The 21,881-nt window shown below is 44.6% G+C and overlaps 2 protein-coding genes across 3 annotated transcripts in view; one reads left to right on the plus strand and one right to left on the minus strand.

Annotated features, from left to right (window-relative positions):
* nsun5 (NOP2/Sun RNA methyltransferase 5) overlaps positions 1-2,743 on the plus strand; it is an 8,674-nt gene extending 5,931 nt beyond the window's left edge. The window contains exons 9-10 of the mRNA XM_021623726.3: positions 1,652-1,810; positions 1,932-2,743. Coding sequence (XP_021479401.3) covers positions 1,652-1,810; positions 1,932-2,196 — 424 coding nt within the window. The 3' untranslated portion in view covers positions 2,197-2,743. The remainder of the gene's footprint in view (positions 1-1,651; positions 1,811-1,931) is intronic.
* On the minus strand, positions 2,524-15,249 carry LOC110537576 (uncharacterized). Of its 2 annotated transcripts, none has more exons than XM_090192456.1 (13): positions 14,630-15,249; positions 13,735-13,950; positions 13,362-13,523; positions 13,147-13,227; positions 12,694-12,859; positions 11,076-11,167; positions 10,884-10,963; positions 10,622-10,743; positions 10,426-10,525; positions 10,049-10,336; positions 8,070-9,893; positions 7,768-7,875; positions 2,524-5,877 (listed from the first exon to the last, which is right to left on the minus strand). In XM_090192456.1, the coding sequence occupies exons 1-13, from the start codon at positions 15,193-15,195 to the stop codon at positions 5,777-5,779; spliced, it is 3,906 nt and encodes a 1,301-aa protein (XP_090048582.1). In that variant the 5' UTR covers positions 15,196-15,249; the 3' UTR covers positions 2,524-5,776. The 2 variants fall into 2 exon arrangements, with proteins under 2 accessions (XP_090048582.1, XP_090048581.1); XM_090192455.1 differs by having other exon boundaries at positions 8,070-9,896.
* Between the last annotated feature and the right edge of the window lie 6,632 nt (positions 15,250-21,881).

The following is a 21,881-nucleotide window of genomic DNA, read 5'->3' on the forward strand; positions in this document are numbered from 1 at the left end:
GGTTAAAGTAATTTTCTCTGATGAATCCCCTTTCCGATTGTTTGGGGAATCCGGAAAAAAGCATGTCCGGAGAAGACAAGGTGAGCGCTACCATCAGTCCTGTGTCATGACAACAGTAAAACATCCTGAGACCATTCATGTGTGGGGTTGATTCTCAGCCAAGGGAGTGGGCTCACTCACAATGTTGCCTAACACAGCCATGAATAAAGAATGGTACCAACACATCCTCCAAGAGCAACTTCTCCCAACCATCCAGGAACAGTTTGGTAAAGAACAATGCCTTTCCCAGCATGATAGAGCACCTTGCCACCTTGCAAAAGTGATAACTAAGTGGCTTGGAGAACAAAACATCAATATTTTGGGTCCATGGCCAGGAAACTCCCCAGACCTTAATCCCATTGAGAACTCCCATTGATCAATCCTCAAGAGGCTGGTAGACAAACAAAAACCCACAAATTCTGACAAACTCCAAGCATTGATTATACTAGAATGGGCTGCCACCAGTCAGGATGTGGCCCAGAAGTTCATTGACAGCATGCCAGAGCAGATTGCAGAGGTCTTGAAAAAGAAGGATCAACACTGCAAATATTGACTCTTTGCATCAACTTCATGTAATTGTCAATAAAAGCATTTGACACTTATGAAATGCTTGTAATTATACTTCAGTATTCCATAGTAACATCTGACATATCTAAAGATATTGAAGCAGCAAACTTTGTGGAAATTAATGTCATTCTCAAAACTTTTGGCCACGACTGTACCATCTATAGATGCACATCTTCAAACACAATTTTCCAAGACTCTTGCTCAAACAATATGGCCGCTATGAGCTTGCATGATTTTTTTTTTTCTTGGTCCAACAGCACCATCATGCAGCCAAACTGAACCATATTTTACAGGTTAGCTCGACACATATCTCTGAGCATGTGTACCAAATTTAATCAGTCGAACTGATCCAAGAGATAAACGTGCCTGTTGTAGCGCCACCGTGTGGTCGATTTGAATGTGCTTAGATATGTTGAGTCTTGACAGTATTTGGTATATGTGCTGCAAATGAATATCCATGTTGGAGTTATGCATTTGTGCCAGACCACACCCACATTACTATTTATTGGTCAGTAGCAGCCATGTTGTTTGAGATGCTATTTTGGTCCATAGATGCCAAGTCTCAAGTTTTGTGCATATCGGTCCCAGAGGAGTAGCGTTTCAAGTGTAAACCAAATTCAAAATGGCAGAAAACCCATCATGGGACCTTGAAGCATATTTCTTCCTTTTGAGGAGAGGAACCTATATACTGGATTTCAGGACTCTAGGTCACACTGGGTGAGGGGCGTGACCTTTCACTTGCTTGTTATAGCAACACCATTTGGTCAATATGCACAGTAATGGATGAGGGTGTGGCCCCTTACCGTCATGCATGGTTGCAACCTAGGCCTTACCATCTCACGGGAATTTGCGTTTTCACAAATTGGCAGAAAATAATCAATGCCAACAAATACATTAGGGTTTCACCAGCTTTGCTGCTTAACCTCTAATCATCAATTCCCAAATAGATTTATCATGGAACCGAGTATGTGACCTGTGTTTATGATCATAAGAACAGTATAGCATTGTGTAAACTTATGATCTGAGACACCGGCTGTTTCTGCAGGCTGGTTCCACTGCTCCTGCAGTGGCCCGAGCGTGGCCTGGCTCCCCTCACAAAGTGTCTCAGAGCCAGCACCACCAAAACCCTCACCCATGGCTTCTTTGTGGCCCTGCTGGAGCGACACACAGCACAGAGTCTAGAAGAGCAAGCCTCCGAAACACTGTGAGTAACAGTTATACATTCCGTAAAAGCAAGGCAACTTAGAAAAAGTCAAGATTATACCGTTGCTGTCTGAAGTTAAACAGAAATGCAACATTGTTAATGCTCGTCTTCACTGTTATAGCAATCCGGTCGCTGAGATGAGTCCAAGTAGTCCTTCTGCCAGTAAGGACATACATGAGGTTCAGGAGCCGATTAGCACCACCAAGGATATAGACATGGCTGAGGAAGCCAAACCCACAGAGGAAAATACAGAAACTTCAGGAGGAGTGAAGAAGAAGAGGAAGAAAAAGAAAGATGGGGATAAGGAGGCTCTGGAGCCCAAAGCCACTGAGGAACAGACAAATACCTCAGGAAGAGCAAATAGAAAAAAGGCTAAAGTGGAATGAAGACTGACCCTTCAAAGGAACTGGCTTTGGGTGCCTTGGCGGTCATTTAGACAAGCTATATTTTTGCCCCAACTCCAGTCGACATCGAAGCTAGGCTGTGCCACGTTGGGAAAGCTTAGTCATGGTGACAATGATTGGCTACCTATAATCCAGCAGTGACATTCTACCCAGTCAAGTTCTGATATTGGAGGGTACTGAATCTTATGAAACACCTTTGTATTTGTCTGTTACTTGTACCCTTGACCATGTGTATTCCTCATAAAACACAGCCAATCTTTTTTTTTTGATCGGTTCAAATGTGTAGACATCTTCAGACAGACCAGTCACTAAGATCTTTATCACATTTTATTTAAAAACAGTACATTTAAGACATGAGAATGTTATAATACGCTGCCCATGTCTGCACATTTACTCTCCTCTCGAATTGCCCATTGTGAGCCGATGTTTGCGTTCCCATTCACAGTAATATACCGCTCGAACACTTTCCATGTTATAAAAAGTAATTGTCATTTGAAGCTTCAACAAAATAAACACATGGTAAATCCTTGGTCCTTGATTAAATCCACAAGTCCAAATGTTAAACACGACTTATTTACACAGCTCTGCACAAGGGTAAATGACTGTTTGATTTACAAATGGGTAAAGCACAAAAGGGTCTATGTATTATGAACCCAAAAATGTGACTGGTTAAATATACTACATTCAATGTTTCGTGCATACGCAAAATCTGAACCAACAAGATAAGACAATTATAAAGTCCTGTCTATGGGAACAAACAAGGTGGCCAGGCCATTCAATATGGTTTGAGTTGACCTTCAGCACATTGTCCACCCATCTGTCATAAGCAGATATCACAAGAAGTAAAAACAAGCCTGGTAAACTGAGCAAAACAAAAAACAGCCTTCTTTCAAAAGCTGTCAGTCAAAAATGACCACAGGGCAGACTTCATTGATCTCACTTCACTTCCAGATAACTGAGGTGGGGTGCTATCAATTGTTTTAAAAGGGATTTAAGTATAACATGGGTATCATACATAGTTACACCGTAGAATGATACATTAAAATATAATTTAAACGAATGAACAGGGGACTTTAGTCCCAGCAAAAATAAACTCACATTCAAGTCAGTCTTTCTACACACACACACCTCACACAGTAACACACAAAGCCACAAGTCTCATTCAAGTCTAAAGCTACACAATTCACGTTTGTCAGGCTTGTACTGTACACAATGATCAGACAGACAGCAATCATTTACAGTACCCATACAGTAGCAGACCCAGTATGCTCTCCTATAAAAAAGTGGAGCTCTTACAAAGGGAAACTTTTAGACGCCTTTATTCCACAATTTCATTACGGTTGAGGAAACCTTAAATTCTATAAACTAGACCAATTGTCTCAGTGAGCCAAGCTTGAAGGAATTCTAAAAGGCAACCTGCCTTAATACAAAAATAAAGGTTGTGTACATTGACACTATTTAGCCAAATCATGACCCCCACACACATTCACACACCTCTCACAATAACTAGCCTAATTGGCTCGACCAGGAGAGGTTCCGATTAAAAATTAGTATTCAAAATCCTAGTTCTGTCTCAAGAGGGGCGGCCCAATTAAGAACCGATTCAACACCCGAGGTAATTTTAACCTACATGGTTAGTCATGTTTAGCGCACAAAGAGGTTAGGTTTGACTTGACTTGAAAGAGAATTACCCTCCAGTTCCTTTAGTCCTGAGTTTTGATCCAGCATTAATGAAAAGAACACCTCTCCTGCTGTGCACATTTGTTAATCCAGTTGTATTGTCACACTCAAACACATTCATCAATAAATTAAAAAGTCCCAACAAAACTCAGAACATCACCCATTGAGCGTGCGGGTAAAACCACGTCCGGCACTAGCAATATGCCGCCATTCACCACATTACTTCCTCCAAGCCAGACTCACCGAGGCAAAAATAGTAACAAGCTAAAAACACCAGAAAAGACTTGAGGGGAATCATACAGGGGAGGGGAAAGCGGTTTGACTGCTGAAGGCGCACGTAAAGTATGTCTATCTGCAACGCTTAAGAGCATGTACACTCCAAATTCAATTCTCTTATAAATGCACTCATCTTGGTTTTGATAGTATGCAGATGCATGGGGTCTTGTGGTACAATGCCCAGATGTTTGTGATCAAGCAGGGTCTTCATCAATCAAGACTGACTAGTTGAATCGGTGTTCAGTGCTGGGAAAGACTCCATCCCCTATGGCTCTCCAGGACCACGTTACCCCTCCCTCCCATAGCACACCTGCTCTTAATAACCACGTTTAAAATGCATCCTTACTTTCTTGTAGTAATACATAGGTTAGGATAGGTGGAAAGTACAGTAGCTTGCTTTTACCCAGCCAATGCAATCCAATCCTCAGGAGAAGTTACTTCAAGAAAAAAAGGAAGGATTTTCTAAGATTCTCAACCAGTCCCCAGATCTGTTTTGAATGCCCCCACTATGGTGAGAGCAGGAGTAGTGGGGAAAATGAGATACCTTTCATGGGTCCTTTTTGTCCTAGACTAGGCGGTAGAAGAGATTATTTTGTAGGTCAAACCTTAAGTATTGGCTTTGGTTTTCAGCACAAGTCCAGGGTAACCTATTTACACCAACACAATATTGACCCATTAATGACTACTACCCTGAAACTCCACATTTTGTTTACATGTGTTATGTTTAACTGATCCCATGATGGCATTCTGATAAAGGATTTTATTGTTTACCTTATTCTGTCATTTAGGATCAAACAAGTATAAAAATGACATTGCAGGAATGCTTCCCAGTGTCTGTGATACTGTACAATAAAAGGACATATCTGGGACCAATACACAAAGCACTCATTCAAAAACAGCTAAGGCCTAACTAGTGCAGAGATGCCACATACCAGTCTTCATTAACCCGAATTAAAAATGTCTTTAAAATAAACAATTCATTATCTCAAAACGGTCAACACCTCCTATATAGTATGGTTTCCATGTACAGCTGGATAAATCCACAAATTATACTATACGCGAGCCCCATTTTGACCGTGGGCATATGTCAGAAAAACACGTTCAGCCCTTGTATAAGCCGTTAACACAGCCCTGCTTAGAATTTCATACAAAAACAAGTGTAAGCACGCGTCTCGATTCGACTGTCAAAAACGTGTCATGAAACGGCCGTAGTAGGGGAAATCCAAAAGCCGGGACATAGTTTTTTTTAATTGGATATGCTTCCCTCAAAGTCTAAAGGATTTCAATAGTCTTTTCTCTTTCAAGTATAACACACTATTGTTTTGCCTCCATATCCCCCTTTCTTTTCCTCACTGTGAGAGTGGCTACACAATCAGTAGAGCGGTAGACTTCCTAGTTGGAGTGTGTGCTCCTCTGCTAACCCTGTACCACAAAGGGGGCCAGCCCAGCCAGGGGAACAGAAAGCTAGGGAGGGCTGTTGGGTCTGACTGGGGTTACAATATGTTAGCCATAGAAGTATCCGTTCAGCTCCTCTGGAGGATGTCATGGCAGTGCTGAATGGGTAAGGGGTTCCAGGCTATGCCAGATGCTACCACACCTGGCTAGGCTACTTCTTCCTGGGGTGCTGCCTTCGGGCCTGTAGCCTCTGGCGCGCCCCTGATGTTTTGGAGCCAGCGCCAATGGAGAACGAAGGAGCTGATGGAGAGCCTGGTCACAAAGAACAAGAGAGGAGTTAGTGTGTCAATACAAAAATGCACCTGGCTGTTGACTAGAACCACCACAGCTTCTCAAAAAGAAATACAGATGTGATGGTAATTGAATTACTGTAACGTATGGAAGATCATGAAAATAAAACTCAAAATTCAAATTCGGAACAGGACGAACAGCTGATTATCCTCGCAGTGGCAGACCATGTAACACCTGCACAGGATCAGTACATCACACCTTCAGGACAGGTACAGGATGGCAACAACTGCAATAGGCTGACAGAGGTTGGACTGGGGGCTTGTAGGCCTGTTGTAAGGCAGGTCCTCACCAGACAACACCGGCAACAACGTCACCTATGGGCACAAACCCACCGTCGCTGGACCAGACAGGACTGGCAAAAAGATATCACAGAACAGGATGTAAAAATCATCTGTCCTCGGTTGCAACACTCACTACGGAGTTCCAGAATTATTATTTTTTTTACCCCTTTTTCTCCCCAATTTCGTGGTATCCAATTGTTTTAGTAGCTACTATCTTGTCTCATCGCTACAACTCTCATACGGGCTCCGGAGAGACGAAGGTTGAAAGTCATGCGTCCTCCGATACACAACCCAACCAAGCCGCACTGCTTCTTAACACGGTGCGCATCCAACCCGGAAGACGTGTCGGAGGAAACACCGTGCACCTGCGCCCGGCCCGCCACAGGAGTCGCTGGTGCGCGATGAGACAAGGACATTCCTACCGGCCAAGCCCTCCCTAACCCGGACGACGCTAGGCCAATTGTGCGTCGCCCCACAGACCTCCCGGTCGCGGCCGGTTACGACAGAGCCTGGGCGCGAACCCAGAGTCTCTGATGGCACAGCTGGCGCTGCAGTACAGCGCCCTTAACCACTGCGCCACCCGGGAGGCCCAGTGTTCCAGAAATCTTAAAGCTACAATTACATTCTAGACAATTCTGTGCTTTGTGGAAGGCCCTTTCCTGTTCAGCATGACAATCCCCATGCATAAAGCGGGGTCCATACAGAAATGGTTTGTCGAGATCGGTGTGGAAGAACTTGACTGGCCTGCACAGAGCCCCGACCTCAGACCCATCAAGCAACTCAGATGAATTGGAACGCCGACTGCAAGCCAGGCCTAATTGCCCAACATCAGTGCCCGACCTCACTAATGCTTGTGGCTGAATGGAAGCAAGTCCCCACAGCAATGTTCCCACACCTAGTGCAAAGCCGTCCCAGAAGAGTGGAGGCTGTTATAGCAGCAAAGGGGTGGGGACCAACTCCATGTTAATGCCCATGATTTTGGAATTAAATCTTTGGCGAGCAGGTGTCCACATACTTTTGTTCACACAGTGCATGTCCACTCAAAAACCTTCCTAAAGTAGCCTGCCTGGACTCCATCTCTTTAATAAGATTCAAACACTGCTGTCATGATGTAATCTTGTAAAAAATGACTGTTTCAGTAGCTTAGACTACATTATTTATCTCATTACAGCATCCTCTGAAGAATATGGTAATGCCACTGCCATCGGATGACCGCAGCAGCAGGGTTGTGACTTTTGCTAATTTTTCTGAAAAACTGTGAGTAACCCATCGAACCTCATTTGAATGGTTTTCTGCTTCGAAATAGGATCTGTACTTAAACAAAATTATATGCAGAAAAACCAACAGACAAGGCCAAGGTTGGCATACATCTTTATTTGACTCCATTAATGTTGTGCCAATATGACAATGCAACAGATCCTCTCCAACCAGGGAAGTCTTCATTTGTTGACGAATATTTATAAGTATTAACCTGAATAATTACCGTAACCTCAAATTCCAAGACGCTTTTTGCTACACACTTGAGGCATAATGCGGGAGAATCAGAAACTAGCTCTGGTTATTTACTTACCGAATGATGAGGATCCCATAGCACTGAATCCTTGGACTGGAGTTCCTGGGCTTCCAAAGGGGACAGGACCTGCAGCTGTGCTCTGGCCAAAAGCAGGGGTAGACGTCCCTGTATATGTGACAGCAATAAATTAACAATTAGGGACTAAAATAAAAAGACAAACTTGTTTGAACTGGCCAAAAATGTAAAGTACTAGTTCTGCCACCAAATGCAGAATTGATCCAAATTTGTGAATTCCTGAAATCATAATCAAGTAAGATTATCAAAAAGAGTGGGTCTTATATTATACTAGATCTACTAACCAAAGTTGAAGCCTGGTGTCTGTGTTGTGGGGTTAGAGGTTCCAAACTGAGTGCCTGAAATGGCTGCGCCGAAGTTGAATCCTCCGGTGGCAGGCTGGGCAGGGGTAGCAGGGGCCTGCTGTGTGGACACACCACCAAACGAGAAAGTTGGGGCGGAGGCTGGGAGTATGCCGACAGTCTGGGTGGCAGAGCCAAAGGCAGGGGCTGCTGGGGTGCCCGTGGTGTTGCCAAATGCAAAACCTGTGGAGTTGGCTCCAAATGCCAGCTTAGTGGTGGTCCCGAAGGTAGAGGTTGCTGTAGTGGCAGCAGCACCAAAAGCAAAAGGGGCAGGGGTGGCCCCAGTGGCAGGTGACCCAAATGTGAAAGGATTAGCTGCCGCAGTAGCAGCCGGGGCCTGAATCGCACCGGGGAACACCGATGCCGCCGGAGCTTCGAACGACGACTTCCCAAATGTGAAAGTGGACTGGTTTGCAGGTGCAGGAGCAGTAGCAGTGGCTGCGGCTGCAGTGGCCATGCCAAAGCCACCGAAGGATGCAGTGGTAGAGCTCTGGGTGGCTACAGGCTGGCCAAAGGTGAATCCCCCCTGGGTGGTAGCTGAGGGGGTGGGTTGAGTGGCAGCAGAGGTGGTGGTCATCGCACCAAACGAAAAGCTGCTGTTGCTAGTGGTGGCGGCTGCAGTGGAGCTGAGAGTGGGTCCAGGAGCTGTGGTGGAGGCGGTGCCGAACTGGAAGGTACTTCTTCCTGTGGCAGTGGTTGTGGCAGCAGTCGTTGCAGGCAGCGCACTCCAGTTTCCAAACAGAGACTTGACAGATGGCGGGGTGGCTGGGTTGGTGCTATTAGACAGCCCAGTGAACAGGGAGGCGGCTGGGGCCACTGTACTGCTGTTGGTTAGCCTGCTGAACACTATGGCAGACGCACTGGCATTGGAGGGGGCTGAGGTGGAAGCTGGCTGTCCGAAAGCACTGGTGGCTGTGGCACTTCCAAATATGGGTTTAAAGGTGGGAAGAGCAGGTGTGCCCTCTGGGGCTAAGGTCGTGGCCCCGAAGATGGGCTTGAACACAGAGGCCAGGAGGGGATTATTACTACTGGTTGTTTCTGTGGTGGCGGTTGTGGTGGGGCCCAGTGATGACGACGGGGCAGTCAGTGGATTGGCCATTCCAAACAGGCTCGCTCCACCCAGGATGGGGACACTGCTGGTGGCCTTGGTGACTTGGCTCAGCGCCTGGGTGAAGGCAGAGGGCATGGTGCTGGCAGGCTGGGAGCGGGAGGGTGGTGCAGACTGGGAGAGGGAGGGTGGTGCAGACTGGGAGAGGGAGGGTGGTGCAGGCTGGGAGAGGGAGGGTGGTGCAGGCTGGGAGAGGGAGGGTGGTGCAGGCTGGGAGAGGGAGGGTGGTGCAGGCTGGGAGAGGGAGGGTGGTGCAGGCTGGGAGAGGGAGGGTGGTGCAGGCTGGGAGAGGGAGGGTAGTGCAGGCTGGGAGAGGGAGGGTAGTGCAGGCTGGGAGAGGGAGGGTAGTGCAGGCTGGGAGAGGGAGGGTAGTGCAGGCTGGGAGAGGGAGGGTAGTGCAGGCTGGGAGAGGGAGGGTAGTGCAGGCTGAGAGAGGGAGGGTAGTGCAGGCTGAGAGAGGGAGGGTAGTGCAGGCTGAGAGAGGGAGGGTAGTGCAGGCTGAGAGAGGGAGGGTAGTGCAGGCTGAGAGAGGGAGGGTAGTGCAGGCTGAGAGAGAGTGGGTAGTGCAGGCTGAGAGAGGGAGGAAAGTGTGGCCTGAGGAGCAGTCAAGCTGGTCTTTGACTTCTGCTCTGCAGGCACCAGTGGTGCAGGGGTCGTCACTGCTGTCACCAAGGAGACAGCCAGAGCGGGAGGGAAAACAAGAGAAAAATAGGCTTTTGAGTAACAACTCAGATAAACAAAAAAAATCACTAAACGGCAACTACCAAACAAAAGTGGCTCGCAACTTTAAATTATTGATATGTGATTAACCGACCTGTAGGATTGTCAGCAGCAGCACTGGTGAGGGGGTTGTTCCTCATCATTTTCAGAGACTCCAGGAGGGGGTTGGCTGCAGGGGTGTTGGTGACAGGGAAAGCTGTGGAGGTTGGGGCCGTGTTGACGGTGTTTGAGGGGACGGGGTCTAGGTTGATGACAGGGATAGGAGCCGCCACACGAGCAGGCATTGATACGGTAAGATGGCTGGCCAGCAGGGTGGGTGTGGGGTTGTCTGACACGGGAGGCTTAGAAGATGTGGTCACTACCGGAGCAGGCTTCTCTGGCTCTGGAACAAAAGAAATGGCCCAAAAATCAATATCGTGTTCTTTTTTTTGGGACACTGGTTTAGAAAAGTTGGGAATTCGCAATACTCACCAGGCTCTTTGAGGACTGTGTTGATCTGGCTGAGAGCGGCTTTCTTCTCCTGATCCAGGTCTTTCACCGTGATGGTGTAGCCCAACTCAGGAGGTGGAGGCTGCAGAGACGACATCAATGTTAAGACTCCCTGTCTGTTGGATGATTAGCTACATGTCCCATTTGAGGACATGTTCTATTATGCAGTATTTCTCACCAAAGAGATTTGTTCTCCTCTACGGCTGGACACCAGCGGAATCTTACGTTTCCGTTTCCCACTACCGGCAGAGTCTGACGAGGCTGAAGCCACAGGGACTTCAGGGGCTGGAGACAGCTTCCCTGTAACAGGACATACAGTGCATTGACTTAATGTGGTGGCTACCGTTATTTTAAATCAAAACTTAAGTCTCTTTTGAGACGTGACTAAAGCCCTGAACCTGATCTGAATAGTGGAATACGCATCATAAACATGTTCTAACCAGTGGTTGGTGCTGGGTCTGTCAACGTCTTGTCAGACCTCGCCAAGGACACGGAGCTGGGTGAGCGAGCGTCCTCTTCCCTGACACGCAGAAAAAAGCTGTCACACACTGCTAAAGGCCATGGCAGCTCTCATTTCATCACAGGACACGGTGTGAACCTAGAAATGTTGTCTAGGAGGAGAGGGTGAATACCTGGGCTTTTTAGAGGCTCTCTCTGGGGTCTGGGACCGGGACGACCCAGGGCTGGAGAGCGGGGAGAGACTGCGGGTGGAGGCTTTTTTCCACTTTAAAACAAACGTGAAAATTAGGTTAGCACTCACCCCAGTTTTCTGACAAAATACAACTCAGTGTAGGTCAGCTCCGGGGTTTCAATTAGGAAATTATGGCAGTGGACAACGTGACAGGGAAGATAAATTTACCGGCCATTTGGGAAATATACCAGATCCATATTCATTGGGTGCGTAACCCATTAGGGTGTCCACCCACAGTGTTCAGAATGACAGTTAAGAAAAAATGTAACTCCTTTTAAATTGTGGCCATCAAAACAACTTAACATGCAATTGCATTTAGAATTGTTGTGCAATGACTGCACGTTTCAATCCAGCAGCAATGAGCTGAGGAGTTGCAGCTGCTCAAGCTCTGTCTCAGGTGATGTTCCGCTCAAAATAGGCTGTGTTGTGCACGTGTGATAAATAAGATAGATGACAAATGCATACAAGACAATTTAATTCCACAAAATTTCGCAAATTAACTTATAGCACTAAGGTCAAATGTATTAGATGAGTAGAGTATAGAGTTGCGATAACAGGCAATGCAATAAACTCCAAGAATGAAAGCTATATAAAAGGTTGGAATATAATAGAGACCTAGACAAAGTATTGCGATATATATTGCACATAACACGAGAAAGATGAGCGCTATGAACCGCTTTGCTCTTGGAGACATGGTAGCACTGCCGGAGGACTCTGATATCCCATGAAGCCTCGCATCATTTTTTAAAAATATGTTTTAATTGAACCTTTATTAAACTAGGCAAGTCAGTTAAGAAATAAGAACAAATTCTTATTTACAATGATGGCACTTGTCAGTGGGTTAACTGCCTTGTTTAGGGGCAGAAAGACATATTTTTACCTTGTCAGCTCGGGGAGTCAATCTAGCAACCTTTCTGTTACTGGCCCAATGCTCTAACCCCTAGGCTACCTGCCATCCCCACAATAGCCAATATAATTGATTTGCGAGCCCCTATGAGCACAGATTTTGCACAACAATGTTTTTCTGTGTACAATAGTTAATTGTAAAAAATAAATTGAAGAAAAGTAATTGCTCTAACTTGGGGTTTAAACCAGTCGGCTTTTAAAAAGCAATCATCCATGAGTCTTGAGGTATGGCTAAAGAAGTCATGAGAAACAGCTCTAGTACTGTCTGAGGTGATATTCCGCTCAAAATTGACTGTTTGTCATGTGTGAGATAAATAGCATACACCATGAGTAATGAAAATGCAAACAAGCCAATTCCACTAAATGATGCATATTAACCTGTATATCGATAAGCATGACTGTCAAATGTATTTCCATCGACTGGTATTGTCGATCAATGATTAACAGCATTATTTTGCAGTGGGATTGTTTTTTTTCTCCAGTTCAATTTGGCCGGAAACAATTTTATTTATTAGCTTGTTGTTTATTTTATTCCCAAAAACTGCAATTAATGGCTAATGGAAACCCTGGTGAGCTCTCTACTGAACTCATGGCTGTTGATCCCAGAGGAATCCCAGCAGAGGTGTACTGCCCATCCCAATTATAAAAGGTACCTGAGTAATGCCTTGTGAGGAGCTGAGGGAGCTACGGATGGAGTTGCGGACCGAGCCCAGGGTGCCGCTGGGGGTCAGGCCACAGCTCACAGAGCTGATGGAGGAGGTGCGTGACCTCTTCATTGTTGACTCCTCCACCATAGCATTCAGCCCTCGCTTCAGAGAACTGGGCCGACACAGGAGAGGAAACAGGATTTCAGGAGTGATTGGAGAGGATACAGTATTGGTATGATAGATAGATACACATATATAAACACATCTAGAGAGACATCCCTCTCTACATACCGATATCTCTACAGATATCCCTCTCTACATATCAATATCTCTATAGATAGATATCTATGTCTCTAACATTAAGAAGACACAATGAAAGCACATTTGTATTCAAATTTAGTATCAGGACTTGAATCACTGAGACGGACAACTTTTTGTACAGGCATTGCTCCTACTCACTTCAGCACCAGCTGTGATGGAGCTCCATTGGGCAGTAGTGGCTCAAATGCCAAGTGAGCACTCCCACTGCTGTCATGGCGCCTAAGTGAACAAAGAGCAGGTGTACGATGTAGACATGGTATTGTGTGGCTCTTGAAGACTAAGAGACACTAAAGTGTGAGAAGAACAATGGTACATTCCATACAACAGCATTTAATCCTGTGGTAATCACATACCTCCTTTTGCTCTTTTGCCCTGCAGTGAAGCTCCTGTCATCTTCCACCACTCTTTTGCGACTCTCTTTGAGCACACTCAGAACAGTCTCCTTGGAGCAGGGGTCTGCAGGGGCCCCCAGGCCTGGAGAGCCAAGGACCCCCGGGGAGTTCAAATGATCAAATCTGCACACACACAGCAGCAATTACAGAACAAATGTCAGTGGGGCCATCCAACAGCTAAGGATGTTTTCAAACTTCACACAGACACTCAAATAATGTGCCACAGAACGATGACAGTAGTGTAAGATAAAGCTGCTTGCATTATCACTAACAGATCTTCAAAAATGTTGATATAAGAATTAAAATGAGGCAAGACAGGAACAATATGACTTACAACTGGGATTGAGTGGTGTTGTGATCTGGCCTAGCGATCTTCACTGTGACTGGACTGTGGACTGCCGGAGAGTTGCGAGGGGTGAGAATATTCTTCTTTCTGAAGCCGTCCCACTGGGTCGGGGGCAGGATGCCCACAGAGGAGGTGCCCGTCTGCTGGAGGGGGTAGTGGCGCTGGGGAGTGATGGTGAACCTGCCCATAGTGCCAAGGGGCTCGCTGTACACAACAGTGGCCACAGGTTTAGGTCAATGCATTCTATACAAGAAACTGTCTGGCATAGATCATTGCTAAACTGATTTCATATGCCACACAATGACTTTAAAGTAGAAAAATAGGGCACATTTCCTCTGTCAAGAGGGAGCACTGATCAACCATTTATTTACATATCGACTTTCATAACCATATCAATGTTTTGAAAATGACCGTAAAAGTTGTAACTGCAGTGATCATTATAACTTAAAGTGTATTAATCTAGTAGCTAGCTAACGCATGATCAAAACAACATTGGTTAGTCTCGTGCCATTCAGGCGTCCAAATGAGGTCTCAATGAGGAATTGAGTGGGAAGGAACACTCCCTTGGAGCCCGATAGCAACTCCCACAATTTTCAAATCTTGGAGGGAATGCTAGGACGCGTTGCGGCAAAGCCGCAAGTCTTCTCAATACATTTCAAAACAAATGCTTTTATATTTACTGATAACTAGTTACGATAACTTTCTTAAAGTTTAAAATCGTGTAACTACACCATGTGTTCAACATGACCCGCAATCGAAACATTTGTTCAGAATTTAGCACGTTGCATTGGCAAACCAGCTAACGTAGCTGATGTGTTAGGATAACTAGCCACTGGTCAGCGAAATGTTATACTAGCTAAGTAAATATTATTTCAGTACTCACCCCCCGAATGACAGTCGTCTGTTCGGAGTAATGACAGCCTGGTTGGGTCGCGCCAATCTTTCGCGTAAAGTTAACTGTTCTCGTGCGTTGGTGTTAGCACCCGAACTTGGACCCGCTCGCGGCCTCCCGACAACTGAGGCAGGACTTTTTGCCTTCCCAATGTAACTTCCCATGAGTATATCCCGAGGACTGAGAATAAATGAGTCACTGTGTGTCGCGTCTTTCCGACAAATAGCGCTATCGAAACGTCGTTGGCCAGTAAATACTACTGATTCATCATCCTTGACGGTGCGACTTCTAACTCTTCCCGCTGTGGGTACTCCGTTTGCAATCCCTGGCAACCAGCGTCGCAGCACGGGTGGAATTGTCAGACCACGGCGTGGATGAGGGCCTAACCTAACGTAAAGAGATTCTCCGCTGTGATAATAACAGGCAACGCAACAAACTCCAATAATGAAAGCTATGTAAAGCAATGTTGGAATATAATAGAGAACTAGACAGAATATTGCGGTAGCACAGACCACGAGAGAGATAAGCGCTATTAACCGCTTCTCTCTTGAAGACATGGCGGCACCGCGCCGCCGGGAGGACTTTGATATCCCATGATGCCGCGCGTCAACATAGCCAATATAATTTATTCGCGAGCGCAGATTCGTAAAATAATGTTTTACTGTTTACAATATTTTATTGAAAAAATACACCCAAGAATCAGATAAATGTAATTGCTCTAATTTAGGATCGCACCAGCCAGCTTAAAAAACAACAACATTATTCCTTAGTCAATCATACAGATATGCCTTCTGGAGGTATGACTGAAGAAACAATGAGAAACAATGAAGTCTACGATGAGAGCCACAGTCCTGAACCTACAACATTATGCAAATTCCAGTGGTGTAAATGACTTCAGTAAAAATACTTTAAGGTTCTACTTAGGTACTATATTGGGGTATCTGTACTTTACCATTTATATTTTTGACAGCTTTTACTTCACTCCTAAAGAAAATGTACTTTTTACTCCATACATTTTCCCTGACACCCAAAAGTACTCATATTTTGAATGCTTGGCAGGACAGGAAAATTGTCTAATTCACACATTTATCAAGAGAACATCCCTGGTCATCCCTACTGCCTCTGATCAGGCGGAATCACTAAATACATGCTTAAATTGTAAATTATATCAGAGTTGGAGTGCCCCTGGCAGTCCGTAAATACAAAAACTAGAACATGTGTCAGTCTGCTTTGCTTAATATAAGGAATTTGAAATGATTTACACTTGTACTTTTGATACTTAAGTACATTTTAGCAATTACATTTACTTTTGATACTTAAGTATATTTAAAACCAAATACTTTTAGACTTTTACTCAAGTAGTATTTTACTGGGTGACTTTTACTCAAGTATGACAAGTGGGTACTTTTTGCACCACTGGCAAATTCTGACTGGTTCATGACAGTGTAGGACATACACACAATTTGCTCAAATATCTCATCGGGTCTGACTTATTTATTGCAGTGATTATCAAATATGTATTTTGCCAGTGTAACATTACACCTCGGTTTAGCCAAGCAGGCTCGAACCTTAGCTACATGTCTAACTTGTCTGAGTACAGGAATCTAACTAACTAGAGCTACCTCAGTTCTGAGAGTAGAGAAATAAACAATGTGGCTTGGTCTTGGGGGGTCATGTAAAAATGTAAAAGCCTTTATAATGCAAAGACGTTCGGAAAGGGCTGAGGTTTGCCAGCCAGACAAAGCTAAGTAGTCCTGTTATGGTGTTTCTTTCTGCCAGGCCTATTATGGAATGTCTGCAGAGGAAACTGCCATGCCAGCCAAGAAGGGCCTCAGAGTTGCACAGGAATTTCCTTTCACATGCGCTATTTCAGTGATTCAGCTTTATTTAGCCATATTTTAACTATAGCTACAGCCCAAGCCTGATGACACAGGCCATCTGGAATTCAACATTTTGTACAGATTTCCTGTGGGGTAAAAATACTTTAAAGTACTACTTAAGTAGTTTTTGTTGGGTGTCTTTACTTTCCTTTACTATTCATATGTTTGACAACTTTTATTCACTACATTCCTAAAGAAAATATTGTACTTTTTATACCATACATTTTCCCTGACAACCCAAAGTAGTCATTACATTTTGAATGCTTAGCAGAATAGGAACATGGTCATCCCTACTGCCTATGTTCTGGCAGACTCACTGAACACAAATGCATTTTTTGTAAATAATCTGAGTGTTGGAGTGTACACCTGGTTTTCTGTACATTTTTTTTTAAACATGGTGCCGTCTGGTTTGCTTAATAGAAGGAAGTTGAGATGATTTGTACTTTTGATACTTAAGTATATTTGAGCAATTAAATGTACTTTTGATACTTAAAGTATATTTAAAACCAAATACTTATACTCAAGTAGTATTTTACTGTGTGACTTTCACTTGAATCATTTTCTATTGGTATCCATACTTTTACTCAAGTATGACCTTTGGGTACTTTTTCCACCACTGCAAATTTCAGTACCACAATGCAGTTTATCCTGATCTCAAGGTTGACACAGCTATATGTCTCCCAAAGCTATAAACAGAGCATGTGAACCCTTCAACAATGTGTCAGATTTCCCATAATTTTGTTAACTTGAGCAGATCTACTTTAAAGCCAACCAGCACTGGTTTATAGGCTGCACATGTGTAGAGCCTTTCATTTGGATGAGTCGGTCAGTCTATGAAAAGGAATTTCTTACCATTCCTGGTCAGGGTGATGCAACTTTTTATGGACTTCCATTCAACCCTAGAAACATGTAAATACTGTGTGCCATGTATGTTTGGGTTTATTCCATGTGTTATTCAGACCAACTTTCATGCATACTGGGAGGTAGCTTTGAGGCTGCACTTCCACATATGTCCAGCAGATGTCAATCTCAACACTTCTCATCTCTGAAAATCACGTGCGAAATGAACTGTTTTCCCCCTTGGGAATGAAATCCACTCTCCTTCCCAATGTTGTTAATCTAGCATTAATTAGCACTATACCACCTGCACTTGATGAAGTCCAGAGCATGGATGTACTGCTTACACTTTGATATATGCTGTTGCACACATTTAAATATAATTGTATTTGTTTTTCAATTTGTTGAAAATATGGAGAGCTTGGTGAATTTCAGCAAGCTCTCAGTATATAGTGTTCATGTGACGTCTATTCTTTCTCAAAGGAGTGAAAGTTTATCTGTTCATTGAATTGGACACTGTGTGTGTGCATCCAAGTGTGTCTTCGTGGAAAGAGGTTTGTCTAAGGGTTAATGGAGGACTAGCTGTCCCGTTACAGGTTTAGGGGCAGGTGTGTAACGCTCCTCCCATCCATTCTCTCTCCCCAAAGCTCATCTTTATTTAGGCACAGGTCAGGGGTCACCCCCAAAATCAGTTGGCTCGTGTCGCTAGGGGACTGAGACATGTCATTATGGGGGTGATGCTGCCTCTGAGCGAGACTGTCCTGTAACCTCTCCAGTTCTGGTACTTTCAGAGAACAATGAAACCTCAATTGGCAAGGCTCTCACTAGCCATAATCAACTCTGTGCAGATGGCGCTGGGCTAACCGCTCAGCTAATGTCTTTAACTTGGCACTTCTTGGATTAGCATTCTGCTGCCAGACCCCCAGCCAGCATCCACAGGAGGGGCCGGCCGGGCCAATTACCAACCCTAATCTGGGTTGGTAATTGCGGGCTGCGCCTGGTGGGGTGAGGTGGACACCCCTGGTACTCTGGTTCACCCTCTTGCACCGATTTACTCTGTCTTTGTGTCATTCCCGCTCTGTCTGACTTACCAATTACCATTGTCAACACATGGTCTGCAAATAATCTTATTTATGTTGTATCACGTGGTGCTGGTGTTTTGGGCCTGAAAACATAGTCTTTGTGCCCGTTTCTTTTTTTGTGGAAGGAATATTTTGCAGATCTACATATAGGCAACATTCTTAATTCTGTGCTGCTGTCAAAATCTATTTTTCCTCACTGTCTATTGTAAGTCATTGATAAAAGTTATATTCAAGGGGGTCGTAAACTAAAAGCAGGGTTACCATGGTCAGTTTCACTGCCCTCCTCTACCCAGCTGTGGCTCTGGTACTTACAGTCCCCCCCCAAACACCATCTGCTACAGAGTGAAGGGTAATAACATAACACCGACCATCCCCACCCAAGCAGCTACCCCTAGCCTTTGATGGGTCCCCATTCTAACCACTTCACTGCCCCCCTCATGTCTGTAAACCATGATAAATTAGTTATTGATATTGGGATAGGGAAACAGGGCTTTTCAATTCATTGTAATCAAATGTATTTATAAAGCCCTTTTTACATCAGCCAATGTCAAAGTACTGTACAGGAACCCAGTCTAAAACCCCAAACAGCAAGCAATGCAGAAGCACACTGGCTAGGAAAAACTCCCTAGAAAGGCAGGAACTCAGGAAGAAACCATCGAGAGGAACCAGGTAATGTAGTCATTGAAGCAGACACGCCAGTCCAGCTGATAGTCTTTTTGTTATTTTATTTAACTATGCAAGTCAGTTAAGAACAAATTCTTATTTACAATGACGGCCTACCCCAGACAACGCTGGGCCAATTGTGCACCACCCTATGGGACTCACGGCCGGTTTTGATACAGCCTAGAATCGAACCAGGGTCTGTAGTGACGACTAGCACTGAGATGCAGTGTCTTAGACCACTGCGCCACTCGGGAAGTAAACTCAGTTGTATGTATATCAATGAAAATGTCATTGATTTGACCCATGCTGTACCAGCCAATGACATCACAAACAGCCTTTGATACAGCCCAGGACATCTGTACTGGCTTTGGGAAGTTGCAGGTGCAAATAAAGGCCAAACCTCCTCCCCCAACCTTCCCTGGAATTAATGCCATGGAAATGGGACAGGCCAATCTTTATGCTGACACACTTGTCCAGCTGGCAGAATGACATCTCAAATCACTGTGTGGTGCACGCACACGTATGCCAGAGGAACAGGGTACATGTGTGCGCACACACAGCAGCAGATGGCCTGAGTGCATCCTGAGCAGACTGATCAGCTTAGTGTCGGCCAGGGCCATTACATGTGAACAGAGTCAACGGTGTCTGCCAGTCGTAATTAGACGTATTTATGTCCTGTGGTTCCATTCTCCTAAAGTGAGCCAGTGCAGGAGCCAACTGATTAGGAAGAAACTGAGTACCCAATTTAATATTTCAATAGTCATCCACTTACGTCGGTCCAGTGACAGCAGTAAGGTTCAGTCATGCGTTAATAAACAGATGTTGATCATATGAAGAGGACTTACTGCATGTCCTTGGTGCATGTTACACAAAAGCAAATGTTGGTCATAATTTGACAGCCTCAACCAAGACAATAAGCTTCGCTATAAGCAATGATAAAGCATATTGTTAGTCAGGCTTTATGTATGGTTTAGCATTCAACAAGCCCAAACAGCAGTGGTGTCAAACTCATTCCATGGAGGGCCTAGTGTCTGCAGGTTTGTGGCTTCACCGTACAAAGAAAAGAGACCTAGACAACCAGGTGAGGGGAGTTCTTTACTATTTAGTGACCATAAGTCAATCAAGTACAAGGGAGGAGCGAAAACCCACAGACACTCAGCCCACCGTGGAATGTGCACGGATAGGAAGAGCCTTTTCCTGTATTTGTTCAGTGTATTACCAGACGCAAAGCATTAGAAACACGTAAACGTCAGTCTGTATGAATAAAGAGTATTCTAAAAATCAGCAGCTCTGTCCACTTATAACATACTTTGTATTTACATTAAGGGTGTTTGTGGCACTAGCACCCTGTAGCCTACACCTCAGTCCAATCCCTATGGCGTGCAGCTAACAAACTGCCTTGTTCAAACTGGTACAGCTATGCGCCACTATATATATGAACCAGTACTTTAATGTACTGTGTGATAGCTCACGTGGCAGCCTGATGGGCCTCTTAGTCATGGTTACAGCGTTGAACAATGGCCACCTTTCATGCTTCTCCCCTCCAACCCCTGGCCTTCTTTAAACTCCACGACTGAGAAGCCTGGCACTGAGCCAGAAGAGTTATACAAAAAAACTGTCTTTCACATAAACACAAAAATTGTCACAGCTGAATCAGTCAGTATAATCTGAAACCAATGTAGAGATTACATGTCTAATCCAGGGAGAAAACACTGTGCTAAATCACCGATGGGTTTGGCTTTTCCATTTGAACGCCAGAACAAGCAAGGACTTGCACATTAGAACTCACATATGCCTACATTTTATTCACACATGACCTGCTATTTTTTAGATGAATTGAGATGTTTAGATTACAATTATTTAGATTAGTACAAACAAATTCAAAGTCAGTTATTCACTGCATCAAATCACTGGACATATATTCAGTCTAAGTAGCTGCTTTTCAAATTGCAATATTCACTTCTGATATGGATTTATGTCACTTGTTAACAATACAATTAACTTTCACCTAATCAAACTGCTAAATATTGAATCAAAATGTAGTGCCTACCCTCTTGTAATGAACAGGAGAGACAGAGAGCTGGTTTCAAGCCAGGGCACAGCAGGTGTTTATTGCAAAGGACCACAGGAGGAGGCAGGTAGCTGGGTCCAGGGGCAGGCAGAAGGTCATACACAGGGGGTCCAAAAGGGAAATAGTACAGGCAGGGAAAAGGCTAGTAATGTAGTCCGGGAGATCAGACAATAGGTAGATAACAGGAAAGACAATAGGCAGCATTAGTGAGGGAGGTAAAAACTATCATACACAGGGGGTCCAAAAGGGAAATAGTACAGGCAGGGAAAAGGTTAGTAACGTAGTCCGGGAGATCAGGCAATAAGTAGATAACAGGAAAGACAATAGGCAGCATTAGTGAGGGAGGTAAAAACTATCATACACATGCATAACTCACAGGACCACCGTGTGTCACAAAACAAACAATACCTCACAGTGATAGGGTGTAAAGAGCTCAACTAAATAGTGTGTGATAATGACATACAGGTGTGTGAACAGGTGATTAGTATTCAGGTGATTGGGATCTGGAGAGTGAGCTGTGTGCAGGGGATCTAGGTTGAGAGTGAGAGTTGGAAAGTGAGCTGCGTTCAGGGGATCTTCATGTTTGAGGGTGAGTTGGAAGCAGACGTTACACCATTGGGCCAAACTGGTTGAATCAACATTGTTTCCACGTCATTTCAACCCAACATTTCAATGTGATGACATTGAATCAAGGTGTAAAACTGATTGAA

The sequence above is a fragment of the Oncorhynchus mykiss genome, chromosome 12 (genome assembly GCF_057628025.1).
Source record: "Oncorhynchus mykiss isolate SJ-2025 chromosome 12, ASM5762802v1, whole genome shotgun sequence".
In the NCBI taxonomy this organism is placed as follows: Eukaryota; Metazoa; Chordata; class Actinopteri; order Salmoniformes; family Salmonidae; genus Oncorhynchus; species Oncorhynchus mykiss.

Excerpts from the sequence above, each read along its gene's own strand:
- LOC110537576 (XM_090192455.1), bottom strand. The coding sequence starts at position 15,195 with ATGTCTTCAAGAGAGAAGCGGTTAATAGCGCTTATCTCTCTCGTGGTC. Across the intron at positions 13,524-13,734 it reads AACACCACTCAATCCCAGTT|ATTTGATCATTTGAACTCCC; the intron begins GTAAGTCATATT and ends GTGTGTGTGCAG. Across the intron at positions 10,526-10,621 it reads GAGGAGAACAAATCTCTTTG|CCTCCACCTCCTGAGTTGGG; the intron begins GTGAGAAATACT and ends TCGTCTCTGCAG.